The sequence below is a fragment of the Heptranchias perlo genome, chromosome 2 (assembly GCF_035084215.1).
Source record: "Heptranchias perlo isolate sHepPer1 chromosome 2, sHepPer1.hap1, whole genome shotgun sequence".
Classification (NCBI taxonomy): Eukaryota; Metazoa; Chordata; class Chondrichthyes; order Hexanchiformes; family Hexanchidae; genus Heptranchias; species Heptranchias perlo.
Window position 1 is genome coordinate 135,655,136 of NC_090326.1, and position 14,493 is coordinate 135,669,628.

Consider the following 14,493-nt stretch of genomic DNA (forward strand, 5'->3'; position numbering starts at 1 on the left):
ATCCCTGCAGCCACGCATTCATCCTGTCTATTCTCCTGTTCCTATACTCACTAGCAAGTGGCACCGGTAGTAATCCTGAGATCACTACCTTTGAAGTCCTGCTTTTTAATTTATCTCCTAACTCCTTAAATTCACCTTGCAGGACCTCATCCCTTTTTTTACCTATGTCGTTGGTACCAATATGGACCATGACTACTGGCTGTTCACCTTCCCCCTTGAGAATGCCCTGCAGCCGCTCCGTGACATCCTTGACCCTAGCACCAGGGAGGCAACATACCATCCTGGAGTCACGTTTGCGGCCGCAGAAACGCCTCTCTGTTCCCCTTACAATGGAATCCCCTATCACTATAGCCCTGCCACTCTTCTTCCTCCCCTCCTGTGCAGCAGAACCACCCGTGGTGCCCCGAACCTGGCTCTTGCTGCTTTCCCCTGATAAGCCATCTCCCCCAGCAGTATCCAAAGCAGAATATCTGTTTGAGAGGGAGATGGCCCCAGGGGACTCCTGCTCTACCTGCCTAGTCCTTTTACTCTGCCTGGCGGTCACCCATTTTCTTTCTGCCTGCGTATTCTTTACCTGCGGTGTGACCACCTCACTGAACGTGCTATCCACGATAGTCTCAGCATCGCGGATGCTCCACAGTGAGTCCACCCGCAGCTCCAGCTCTGAAAGACGGTTAGCCAGTAGCTGCAGCTGGACACACTTCCTGCACACATGGTCGCCAGGGACACTGGTAGTGTCCATGACCTCCCACATAGTGCAGGAGGAGCATATCACGGGTGCGAGCTGTGCTGCCATGACTTGCCTTAGACTCTTAGACTCTCTTCCCGCTCTAGGTCTCCCCTTTTATACTCTGCTCACCTCTCGGACTCTCCTGCTTCACCTGTGATGTCGCACAGTAGTTGTCTCTTGTTGCAGGTCTGCTGTTGCTTTTATTCCACAATCTCAGTCTTCTACTCTCAGGTCCACTGCCGCTCTGCGGGAAAAGTTCGGAAAAGCAAGGCAAAGCAGCACCTCCTTCCCCCACTTCACCGAACTCCCACACTTACCAAACTCTCAGCAGCACACTGTGTATCCGCACACCGTGCAGTTCGCGCACATATACAAAGAGAAACCCATGGCCTTCATGCTTGGGGCATGCAGACAGAAAGAGGTGCCTTTCGCTCCAAAAGGGGCATCAGCAGGCCTTCCACAACTGTCTCGGGGTCTACCACCACCTCTCTGCTGGCAGTCCTTGAGGTCGATGGAATCGGCGGTGGAAGGCAGGGAAATCAGCCAGGTTCTCGGGCCCCACCTCCCTGCCACTATTTGCATGCACACGGGTGATCTGGGCTTGGGCTGGGGAGGGAGAGAAATTGAGGTCGGCCCTGATAGGGGGCGGGGGTGTGGCAGTGGGCCTCCTCACCCAATTTTCCTACATGTTTGGGTGGTAAAGCAAAGAAAAATCCAGCCCAATATATCTAGTCCTCCGGATTTGTCTTGGGATATCAAGCTGCACCAAATCACTTGCCCCTAATTATGCTGCACCACTTTGCTGATTCTCATTATGACATCAATAACACCTCTTTCAAACAGTTTTTAAAAACAGTAACGGATTGCAAATCTCTATTTGCATCCAAATTTTACAGAAATATATGTACTTTTAATTATTTCAAACTCATGTTTAACTCTTCGATATATAGAACCAAATAGAATATTAGTTGTATGTCATTTTATCTTTCTCTTTGTATATGTGTGAGAGAATCTAAAATGAAATGTGTACTTCATAATTTCTTTATATATTAACTTTATCAAAATTCAATAGACAAGTTTTTGATAACCTGGACCGTTACTGTTTGGTTTCTTAATGCTGCAAATGACAATTTTTTTCGCTGAATCTAATTTAAACTGCTGTGTAATATGTACCATGTGACTGGAATAAGCTAATCTTTTCATGACTTCATCCCACATGCCCCCTCTTCCCAGAATTAAGGCAATTATGTATGTCCTGAGTACAGACTGAATACGGTAATTGGTTGTATAACTCCAGAAAAAAAGTCCAAAAACTTTGACACCTGGGAAAAGTGTATGTATTTCCAGGCACACCAGCTGAGGATTAATACGACCACTGGATTGTATTCATCCACAATAAATAACATATATGGTTATTGCAGTTCTGTTGCTAGTGGAGAGCATAAAACCAGTGCAAGAATTTAATGGAATTTTAACTTTACCTCAGGGAATCTTACAGTAGTGCCTGGTTTAGAGTTTCAGATTTTCCCAGAAACCTACTGGCCAGACTTAGAGATGACTGGCGAGGGAAGACTCTCAGGAGAGGTTAATTTCTTTGTTTTACAAGAAATTATGCTGAGATTGAATGGAGTAACTTTTTTTAAGTCAGCAGTGCAACCAAAGAATTTTTGGTCCTAGAAATGCGCCAGTTTCTGCTGTCCCAGGTGATAGAGAAGGTAGCTGTAGGCCACGAAAATTCAGCGTTAAACTCCCCCTACCTTATGGTTTTGGAGAGATGGGAATCTTTGGGCTCATTGTGGACCTGAGGGTTTTGAACTTCATTCTGAAGGAGAAGCACAATTTAGCAATGCTGGTCACCTTCCAACGGCTCTGTGGGTAGATGAATTGTACGGTGTGACAGTAAGCTTTTAGTCTAGGGCAGTGCCAAGTTTGATATCAGGTCTGAGCTGAATGAGCCAACATCAGCAGAGGCTGCTTTGGGAGCTCTACAATTGGCCCCAGGATCCCCAGGCTGAAAAGAGGAAATTTAACTAAACTTCTACTTACTGCTCTTCAAAGATCCCTGTTGGAAGTGCATTTGTACAGACTTCAGGCAAGGACAAGCTCGGGTTCAATTTCAATATAGAATCATAGAAAGTTTCGGCACAGAAGGAGGCCATTCGGCCCATCGTGTCCGCGCCGGCCAAAAAAGTGCTATCCAGTTTAATCCCACTTTCCAGCACTTGGTCCGTAGCCCTGTAGGTTACGGCACTTCAAGTGAAGCCCCTCACTGTCTATCACTTCACTGTCTGTCTAAGCTCTCATGAGTCATGGCCACTTTGGTGAAATGCAGGAGGGCTGCAATCATGTTGTGTGAGACCATGGGCTCGATTTTAGCACCCGCTATCGGGTGCGTTCTCGGCGGGGGTGCCCCAAAAATCTCGAAATCCAGGAGCGGGACAGGATCGCGCCTCGATCCCGCCCACTTCCGGGTTCCCCGCTGACGCGCCGGCGTGCGCGCGCAGCCCCCGCTGGTGGGAATCCCGCAGGCAAATAAAGCCAGCGGGATGCCACTTGACAATATTTACTTTGGTATTTCAGGTCATTAACTGACCTGATTAAGGGACTGTGTGTGATTTTTGATCAACATGGGACTGTTTCCCACACTGGGGGAAACACTCCCAGCTCGAATGGACGTGTTGCAGCTGTCAGCCTGTGGCAGCTGCAAAGGTCCATTTGATAGGTGGGGGGGAGACCCTCACCCATTGCAGGAGGCCACTCTGTCACTTGGGACAAAGTTTGGCCTCCACCACCCTCCTCCTGACGGTCAAAGTCACCAACCTGCACACTTACCCCAGGGTCCGGAGACATGTACCTACCTTGCGGACCCCCTCAGATGTACATCTTGCCGATGGGGGCCGCCGTAGCTGCAGTCATGACCTCCTCGGAGGGCGAACAGTATCACCAGCCTCGCCATCCACGCCGTCCACCTCTGACACGTGGAGCTCCACAACAGAGTGCTGTGACATATCCACCTGTACAGCAGGAGGGAGGGCTACCGCAGAGAGAGATGCGTCGCAGAGGGCACTACCCTCGCCACAGGTTCCACAGACCGAGGCTCAGCCTCCTGGACCTCTCTGAGCAGCAGTGCACACGGAGGCTCAGAGTCACTCGACATGTAGCCGTGGACATCTGCAGCCTCTTTCATGCCGAGCTGCTTCTGGCTGGCCCGTGCACCATCTTCCTACCTGTCGCTGTCAAAGTCACAACTGCCCTCCCGAACTTCTCCTCCACAGCCTTCCAGGGTGCAACCGGGGACATCGCCGATGTCTCTCAGTCGTTTGCGCAGAAGAGCCCTGCAAATACACCTACATCCACTCTGCAGTGACACAATGGGTGGCATCAGTGGTGGGTCCTCATAGTGATACCCAGGAGCGGGCATTATTGCACAAAGCAGACAGGATTCACGAAGACATGGCAGTAGTGGTGCCAATATAATGTGTGATGTGAGTTGTTCTGAAATTCAATAGAAGTAACAACCATGACAAACCCTCAAACACCCTTGTGCATCCCCTTCATGCTCACGACACGTTTGCCTTACGCTGCCTACTGCACATATGCGATGCATGCCCTGTGGCTGCAGCACAGGTGGTGCCAGGTTGAGTGAGGCTGGCCGTGAGAGAGATGCACGAGAGGGTGAGTATGGGATAGAGCCATGAGATTGTATGAGGATTGGGTTGCGTGGTAGTGGCGGGGTGAGTACTGGCGAAGTGAGTAGGTGCAGGTAAGATGAGGATGGGGTTTGAGTGGGTATGAGGGGTGATGTGACAGAGTAGTGTTGGCAGTGCCGAAGGAGATGTGGAGTGGGGGCAGTGATGTGGCAGACGGAGTGTAGGGGAAAGACTACGTGTTCTCACTGTGGCTGACCTACTGAGGTCATTGGACCGCCTCCTGCACTGTGTGCAGGTGGGCGATATGTTGGTGGCGCAGGTGACCCCCTCTGCCACCTCGAGCCAGGCCTTCCTGGTGGCGGAGGCGGGCCGCTTCCTCCCGCCCGCCGGGTGGAAGATCTCTGTCCTCCCCCTCCTCCTCACCCCATGTATTGATACCTGGGGTGAGGCATCATTAAACTGGGAGCAGCCTTCCTCCTGGGCTGCTCCATGCAGTCATCTTTGCTATTGGTTGCAGCATCTGTCAGTGGAGGACTGCCCCTTTAAATAGAGCGCCTCCAGCTGACAGATCTTACTGCGCATGCGCAGCCCGCCCGACACGCAGATCAGCAGCAGGGAACCCGGAGGAGCAGGTAAGTGAATCCAATTAGTGGGTTGCCTGCTACGATCGCGCGGGAAACCCACTAATTTCACCGGGCGCGTTACCAACGCGCCCGCTTGCCCACCCGCTGAGAACCCGCACCCCTGCTAAAATCGGGCCCCATGTTTCAGGCGTCATGCCGTCTTGAGAAGAGGGGTGAGGAGAGAAAAATAAAGATAAATTATGGTACTGTTATTAAAGGGACAGGGGTCCAATTTTTTGTTCCCCCCCACCCAATTCTATAACACCTATTCATTTGAATATGTAAAATGATCAATGTTGAAAGAACAAGGACGACCATAAGTACATTTCCATTCTCTTCCTGACCTTCCAGCCCACCTGCTGCTGTCCTGTGCTAACCCATTGCAATTGCTTTTTGGTGTGAAAGGATTTTGAGGAATTGTAGAATTTACAGCCCAGAAGGCCATTCAGCCCATCATACCTCTGCCAATAATAGAGCTTTAACTGGAGCTGCTGACTGTAATCACGTTGCTCTGCCCTTGCCCGTTATCCCTTATATTAGGAACACTGATAATGACTGACTGTTCTTTTTCAGAAGCAAAAGATAAATACGTTATTGAAAGTCATGACTGCACGTTTATTTCTGATGTTAACAAGATAAAGCCTACCCAAAACACAGAGACATTGGGTAAGTAAGAAGATGTAGAATTGACCATATAAAGTAATATGTAATTCTGGTTTGCAAATTAAATGACTTTCAGTTTGGGATTCTTTACAGAGCAACTCCTACAAGAATTCTTTGAATTTTATGGCACTTTTGCTTTCAATAGAATGTCCATCGATATCAGAAAGGTTAGTATGTTGCAGACTTTTGAATTTTTATATTTCTTTGATTTATCTAATGTAAAGATCCCAGCGATCTAGTTTTGATCAAACATTAACCCAACGTTGTTACAGTGGAACTTTTAACAAAATCTTAGTGCATCAAGATGATCACTCTTGGGAGTTTCAGTGTGAATCGTGAGGAAGACGTTAAACTAGAAAGGTCAGAGCTAGATCAGCCCAATGATAACCCATTAGTCAGTGCATCTTAAAGCTGTAGAATTGGACAGTTGTTAAAAGATAAATAATTCTGAACCACTTTTAAGGATAACCCTAATTTGAAAATAGAGCCTTGATTTTCTTTTTAATTAATCAGCTGCAGCAAGTAAAGTTTGTAGTGTTTTCAGACAGGCAGTTGGGTGTGACCGTGACCACAGTCTGTAACTGGTCTGTAGTTGAGCTCACAGGTCAGGATCTTGAAATGACTGGAATCAACCCATCTCTCCCAGCTTCCTCCCTGAGGTGACAACCATTGAGGCATTTGCTGGCATTCTTCCTTCACAGTATTAAACCTTGTGCTACTCTTTCTCCATCTTTTCTGTTACATTCAACAACTGTGTATGCTGGCAACCAGTGCAGCTGCAGATAGTCTGGTGACACTTTCTGATACATCTATACCATTGCAGGTGTTTGAGTTACCAGTTCCAGTAACCTCAATCTGAGATTAAAGGCTTAAGAGTATTTTATTGTTGCATAATCTGTAACTTCATGTCAACCCAAGGATATGGCAAAGGCAGAACATTTCAGATGTCAGGTGCTACTAGTCGTCCTTCTTTAGTGTATATCTCATTGCGGTATAAATGACAAGATTATACAACATACCTTGAAGGTACTTGTGATGAGTTCGATTTACAAATCATTCGGTGACTCCAATTTAAAATATATACATTCATTAGAAATTACCATTTTCTTTTATACAATGGTGGAATATTTTGAACAAAAATACCCTCTTTCCCCACCCCGCCCAAAGACTTTCTGTCCCCTTTAATAAGTGTATAAAATGGAGGGGGTGGGATGCTTGCTGTGTACCCCTGTATCCACTTGAGACCTAGGGCCCGATTTTACCAGGGGTGCGGGTTCTGGGCGGGTGGGCCAGCGGGCGCGTTTTCAACGCGCCCGGTGAAATTAGTGGGTTGCCCGCGCGATCGTAGCAGGCAACCCACTAATTGGATCCACTTACCTGCTCCTCCAGGTTCCCCGCTGCTGATCTGCGCGTCGAGCGGGCTGCGGGCTGCGCATGCGCAGTAAGATCTGTCAGCTGGAGGCGCTCTATTTAAAGGGGCAGTCCTCCACTGACAGATGCTGCCACAAACAGCAAAAATTACAGCATGGAGTGGCCTGCCTCTGCCACCAAGAAGGCCTGGCTCGAGGTGGCAGAGGGGTCACCTGCGCCACCAACATATCGCCCACCTGCATACAGTGCACGAGGCGCGCCATTGACCTCAGTAGGTCAGCCACAGTGAGAACCCTTACTCATTCCCCTACACTCTGTCTGCCACAACACTGCCCCCACCCCACATCTCCTTCGGCACTGCCAACACTACTCTGTCACATCACCCCTCATACCCACTCAAACCTCATCCTCATCTTACCTGCACCTACTCACCTCGTGAGTACCCACCCCGCCACTACCACGCAACCCAATCCTCATACAATCTCATGGCTCTATCCCATACTCACCCTCTCGTGCATTTCTCTCACGGCCAGCCTCACTCAACCTGCCACCACCTGTGCTGCAGCCACAGGGCATGCATCACATATGTGTTGTAGGCAGCGTAAGGCAAACATGTCGTGAGCATGAAGGGGATGCACAAGGGTGTTTGAGGGTTTGTCATGGGTGTTACTTCTATTGAATTTCAGAACAACTCACATCACACATTATATTGGCACCACTACTGCCATGTCTTCGCGAATCCTGTCCGGTTTGTGCAATAATGCCCGCTCCTGGGTATCCCTATGAGGACCCACCACTGATGCCACCCAGTGTGTCACTGCAGAGTGGGTGTAGGTGTATTTGCAGGGCTCTTCTGCGCAGACGACTGAGAGACATCGGGGATGTCCCCGGTTGCAGCCTGGAAGGCTGTGGAGCAGAAGTTCGGGAGGGCAGTGGTGACTTTGACAGCGACAGGTAGGAAGATGGTGCACGGGGCAGCCAGGAGCAGCTCGGCATGAAAGAGGCTGCAGATGTCCACGACTACATGTCGACTGACTCTGAGCCGCCGTGTGCACTGCTGCTCAGAGAGGTCCAGGAGTCTGAGCCTCGGTCTGTGGAACCTGTGGCGAGGGTAGTGCCCTCTGCGACGCATCTCTCTCTGCGGTAGCCCTCCCTCCTGCTGTACAGGTGGATGTGTCACAGCACTGTGTTGTGGAGCTCCACGTGTCAGAGGTGGACGGCGAGGCCGGCGAGGCTGGTGATGCTGTTCGCCCTCCGAGGAGGTCATGACTGCAGCTATGGCGGCCCCCATCCGCAAGATGTACATCTGAGGGGGTCCGCAAGGTAGGTACATGTCTCCGGACCCCGGGGTAAGTGTGCAGGTTGGTGACTTCGACCATCAGGAGGAGGGTGGTGGAGGCCAAACTTTGTCCCAAGTGACAGAGCGGCCTCCTGCAATGGCTGAGGTCTTCCCCCCCCCCCCCCCCCCCCCCCACACACCTGTCAAATGGACCTTTGCAGCTGCCACAGGCTGACTGCTGCAACACGTCCATTTCAACTAGGACTGTTTCCCCCAGTGTGTGAAACAGTCCCATGTTTATCCAAAATCACACACAGTCCCTTAATCAGGTCAGTTAACGACCTGAACAAGCAAAATAAATACACTCAAGTGGCATCCCGCTGGCTTTAATTGCCTGCGGGATTCCCACCAGCGGAGGCTGCGCACGCACCCCCACACGTCAGTGCGGAACCCGGAAGTGGGCGGGATCGAGGCGCGATCCGGTCACGCTCCGGGATTTTGGGATTTTTGGGGCCCCCCCGCCGAGAAAGCACCCGGTAGCGGGTGCTAAAATCGGGCCCCTAAAGTGTGCACACAAGCAGTCGGATTGAATGCTTGCATGGCTCTGTCTCAGGGATAGAGCGGTTTCTCTGCTGCTATGGATGATGGGTAACGAGATCTCCATTAAACAAAAGCCGGGAACTGCCAGTCGGGGGGGAGTCGGGAATCGGGGGCACTGAAATCGCACAGGGTGGGGGGGTTAAGAGTTGGGGGAAAAGGGAGATTGGGGAATGGGGGCTCAAGGCAGAGATGGAGACTGAAGAATAGGGGGATAGGGGGGAGAGATAGAATGGTTTCCCCCTTTTCCACACCTTCTGTTTCCCCTCTTCACCTGCTCATGGTGACCTCCTGGTTCTTGAAACTTCTCACACAACAGCTGCTGGCGCGAAACCACAAATAAAGATTCTTAACTACAGGGGACCCAACCTTTATAAGGTAAATCCAGTAACATTTGTAGAAGTCAAGTGATCCGACCTCCAGGAATATGGTCCGAACATCATGTGATCAAACCTCAAGGAATGCCTCCAACCAGAGTTGGCAACCCTACTCCACCAATACGTCAGGTACTAATAAGCTGCTAACAGCCCCCTGCCCACTGCCCAGCACTTCTAACATTAGCAACCGCAGCACATGGACGGAGGTAGTCCAGGACAGGGGTCTGCAGGACATTAATTCCACCCCCCCCACCCCCCAATTTGGCTGGGATCTCCCAGGCACTCCTGTCCTACAGCAGCCACCTCGCCCTGTGCAGGAGAACCCAGGATTAGGACATCCCTCCCTCAATGGAAAAGGGCCCCGGGATGGCAATGAACCCCGGGATGGCAATGAACTGGGAAACCCAACAAACAGAAAATAAACTGAAATTACATCCTGCTGGCAGTGCACCAGAATTAGGCATGACCCCAGGTGAGTGTGAGGAAAAGAAGGAATGCTGCAGAAGATACAGCCGATCCCGGGATATTTGGCTCATCTGGTTTACTGTACATACAATGACCATTTTGAAATTAAGGACACCTGCAAATAAAGGACACCGGATGCAAGTCCCTAATTTACAGGTTTCACTGTATCTACAATTGTGTTGTCTGTGTCTCAGTTTTAAATATTATGCCAGGTGCTGCTGTGATTTAGAGATGGTTCTTATTATTCACAAGTAGTTGCAAGAGGAAGTTGAGAATATACTGGAATAATATGAATTGGCATTAAATCAGTTTTTAAAAAATGATCGAATGACAATGAATGATAAGGCATGTGTATATAATGCATAAAACAAACCATAGCAATGAGTGCTTTAACATAAGACTAAACAATCGCGAATGTGATATAACAGATTAAGTAATGCTTCTGTACTTTATGGCAATGCACAAAGGCTCCATTAACAATATAGTATCACTATCAGCAGTAGACCATGTTCACTCATGCTAGGGAGACTGGAATAGCTCTGTCTCTTAATTTCCCTTTTCACTCACTGAGAAACAATGAAAGGGAGCAATGCTGAGTCACAGGCCAGGTATTGGAGTGAGGACAGGGAAGAGGAATGAGTAGCAGATGCAGGTTGGAGAGAAAGAAAGGGAGATGGACCGGGAGGGAGGGGGGTCAACACCCTTCCGAATTTCCTTTCTAACAAATTGTTAGATCATTTGTCTTTACTTTTATACAGCCCTTATTGAGTGACTTGTGGACTACTTCATATCAACTTTAACATCAGAGATCTTGTATTGTTGCAGTATATGGATTCGCTTGTAACAAGAAGCCGAACATACTTTTCACCAAATGTGGCTGTTTGTATGTCTTTCCTTAAAAGTATGCAGGTTTTGAGCAAGGCTGGAATAAACTTTATTTTTCCTTTCATTTTTCTAGTTGGCTGGTGTAGTGCTAGAAATAGTGCTAGATATTTGTTTAGTAATCTTACTAAGCTGCAGTATTTAACATAGTTGGGATAATGCAGCAGGAACATGGTTAGTAGCTGACAGAATGCAAGTTCAATAGATGCTAGATCACCCAATGTGTTAACTCCAGTTTGATGATTTCTCTATTAAAAGTTTAGCGAAACATCTATAGAAGCACCAGGTTTTCATAGTGCAGACCTATCCTGGATTCACATAAGTGTCCAAGTAATTTACAACATTTGCTTTTTGAGAAAATTCACTGAAATTGCAAATAAAGAATGTGAAAGAAATACTTTGCATTTATGTAGTGCTGTATCACATTGTTGAAATATCTCAAAGTGCTTTGATTCCTCGAATAAGGATCATTAAAATCAGTTTTTACAGATTTCCACTAATAAATTCTTGGATTTTTGGGGCGAGGTGAATCCTCCCAAATTTGAGAGGAAAAATGTCCCATTGTTTTTTTACAAAAAGTCAGGTCTGTAGGCGCATGTGCATAGTGTCTGTGGTCTCAGCACACACGTGCATGCTGTACTTACCAAGCTGACGTCACAGATTCCACCTGTGCACATCTCTGGAGACTATTTTTTAGCAGGAAAAGAAACGAAAGCTGTGCAATTTGGATTTCTTTTCAAGGGGATCTGGATCATCTATTATGTCCTGCTTTGAAGACAACATTCTCAATCCTGCAGCAAACATTAGTCTTTAATTCCTAGTTAGGTATGGAACAAGGACAACAGTTCACTGGCAGTCACCACGCTGATGGTCCCTTTAAAACTGAGGGCAACAATCAAAGGCTGACTCTCCCATGAGATTATGTAGGTGGGAGGTGGGGGGGGGGGGAGACGGTGGGGAGGGAAGAAGTGTTTAGCCATGATGGCCCGACCGTCATGGTGTGAGTCAGGTTTGATGGAGCATCTGGCCTTTTCCTGCCCGTCAATTTCGTATGGCTCAGGTCACACTCCAAGGCATTGTTTACTAAAAGTAAAATCGCAACTGTTCCCTTGCACATAAATCTCAACGTTTTTTTATTCCATCATCACAGTGGCAGCTACGTGGCTGGAGTCACAATAATAAACATAGGTTCTTTGATTTTTTAATTCTTCAATTTTTAAATGATCAATAATTAATTTTAATTATCTTTAGCAATTAATTATTTTGAAGTGAAATGATTGTTGTTTTGTAGGAAAATGTGACATTTTCTGCATGAGTAATATCTCATAAGTAGCAATGAGATGAATGACCAGATGATCTGTTTATGGTAGTGGTGGTTGATGGGGCATTGTTCTCTAGGAGACCAGGAGGAAACCATACTATTTCTCACATGGAATCTTTAACATCCACTTGAACCACCAGAGAAGGCAGAAGGGATCTCTATTAATGTCTCATCTGAAGAACGGATGTGCTTTGGGTCTTTTCAACCTGTTAATGAAGCAATTGTGTCTTTTTTTCAGTTTAGGGTGTGAAAATGGTATTTTCTTAAGCTTCACATTAGATTCCTCAGACCAGTATTCATACCCATTTGTCTGTCAGTTTCAACTTTTATTATTTTAAAAATTGCTAGGCGTAGATACAACCACGAGCAAAATATCTTCTGAAAAAGCAAGCTACTGTCAAATGCATTTTTATAATTTTTAAAAAATATTTGAAGTATGTACTGGCATTTGGTCCTGTAAAATAAAATTAAGTAATGCTATGTGACACCAGCATTTTAAATGTAGCCAGTACTGTTCTAAATGTACAGGAGCTGTATGTGGGTTTGTACAAGGAATGCTGTGACAACACTGTTTTAAGGCTGTTATTACATAATTCCTGAACAATTTGGAGTGACCTCTGGGTTCATGAGATGACATATAGAGTTTGATGAATATGCCAAAAGCCTACGTTGTAAAATTTAAACAAACTTAGAATTCCAAACACGCACCAATTCATTTCAGGGAAAACTCCAGTTTACTTACATAGGACAAAACTGCCTTGTTCCTTCTCAAATTTAAGCAGATTTTTCTGTTTTAAAACATATGCAAATAATACGTGGAATGGAAGGAGTCCTGTTATATGTGGATGAACAAAAACTTTGAAGATGAATGTAACTGTAATAACTGCATCAGTACAAAGTTCATGATTTGGGGATTTGCTTATTTGCACATGTGGATTTCTGGAAGTTCTCGATGTCCGTTTGGTGATCTCTGCTCCCTTCTGCACTGAGCTGATCCAGTACATGGGAGAGAAATAAATCAATAGGTTATATAGAAGAGCCAGACAATACTGTGAATTCCTTGGTAAATTACAGTGGCATATTAAACAATGTTAGATGCTGTAAATTAATTTTTTTTTCTGAAACCATTCCAGGGAAAAGAACAAAATAAACCTGAAGCGTCTCCACTGTACATTCAGAACCCATTTGAACAGACTCTAAATGTGAGCAAGAATGTCAATCAAACCCAGCTGGAGAGGTTTGTGACAGCAGCTAGAGAGAGTGCATGGATATTACAGCAGGCAGGTCTGCAACATCCTATGACCAAGACCAGCCCCTGGGGATTAGCAGCCCTGCTTCTTCCTACCACACACTCCTCTGGAGGGAAGGGCAAGAAGAAGAGGAGGCAACCAGCTAGCGAGAGGATTAAAAGTTTGTTGGATTCACTAAAGACAAATAAACAAACCAGTGACAATTTAAACAGGCCAAACGGTGGTAGGAGGTACATTAGCACTGTTGCACGGTAGCAGCCCTCTATAAATAAAATTAATTTGTGTCGGCATAAACACCGTGAGCACTAAGACAGCAGAAATCTCAAGACTCTAAATTAATGGATTTTCACAAAGTGCTGCAAGAATTATTGAATGATACAGCTAATTTCCAGTAAGAACTTTTACTTGCTTTAAGTTTCCTAACTTCTAGTCTGAACGTGCTATAATGGGAATAGTTCATGAACTGGATGGCACTGGAGCTAATAATTTGAAGGCAAACCATTAAACAGTATTGGCTTGGAATCCAACAGGTGACCTAGGAGACCATTCCTACATGCTTCTACTTGTCCAAATGAAACTTAATGGCTGTCTCCAGACCTTATTTTTAGAAAGCTGCTGAATCCACAAATGTTTCATGTTGTAAATTTATATTAGCAGCAGTTACATTTTAAATCAACTGCTGGATGGTGATCAGTAAAAGTTTATGACCTTTTTAAGCATTTGGTTTCTTTGCATTTGTTCATTCCCAGTTGGATCTGTGTTTGTGAAAATGTGAATCATAATTTACTGATTTGCAAAACTATTGTCTCTGACTGGATTTAGTAATCCATTCGCCTTGTAATTGCTTCAGAGTCTTTTACAAATGTCTGACTTCCTTTCCCCAATGGAATCCATTTCATTTTGCTTCGTAAGGAAGAGACTGTGGCATCACAAGAACCAGTTCACTTAGCGTTGTACAAATCAGTTCAATTCAAACAGTACAAGAAAAACATTCTATAATAAAATAAATCATTGATTTTGCTAAAGCATCCAGATGAAGATTGAATGAAATATGAGACACCTTTCATATCTACTGACAAAGTGGCCTTGTAGAAGAGCAAAGACAGTGATCATGGACTGGACAATACAGTTCATATCAAGGAGGTTAATTACTTAACAAAGCAACACATTGAGTAATGCCAATAGTGACCTTGAGTGAAGGGAAATAAAATATGATTAGAACTCTCACTGAGCATTAGGAGGGATGAGTTGATCATCAAAAATGTAGTGCAAGTCAATAGTTAAT

General features: G+C 46.2%; 1 protein-coding gene across 1 annotated transcript in view; it reads left to right on the forward strand.

The window, feature by feature from the left end:
• Positions 1-14,233, forward strand: part of mtpap (mitochondrial poly(A) polymerase) — a 65,967-nt gene extending 51,734 nt beyond the window's left edge. The window contains exons 7-9 of the mRNA XM_068007270.1: positions 5,577-5,669; positions 5,760-5,833; positions 13,092-14,233. Of these exons, the coding sequence (XP_067863371.1) occupies positions 5,577-5,669; positions 5,760-5,833; positions 13,092-13,463 (539 nt within the window). The 3' untranslated portion in view covers positions 13,464-14,233. The remainder of the gene's footprint in view (positions 1-5,576; positions 5,670-5,759; positions 5,834-13,091) is intronic.
• The last annotated feature ends 260 nt before the right edge of the window (positions 14,234-14,493 follow it).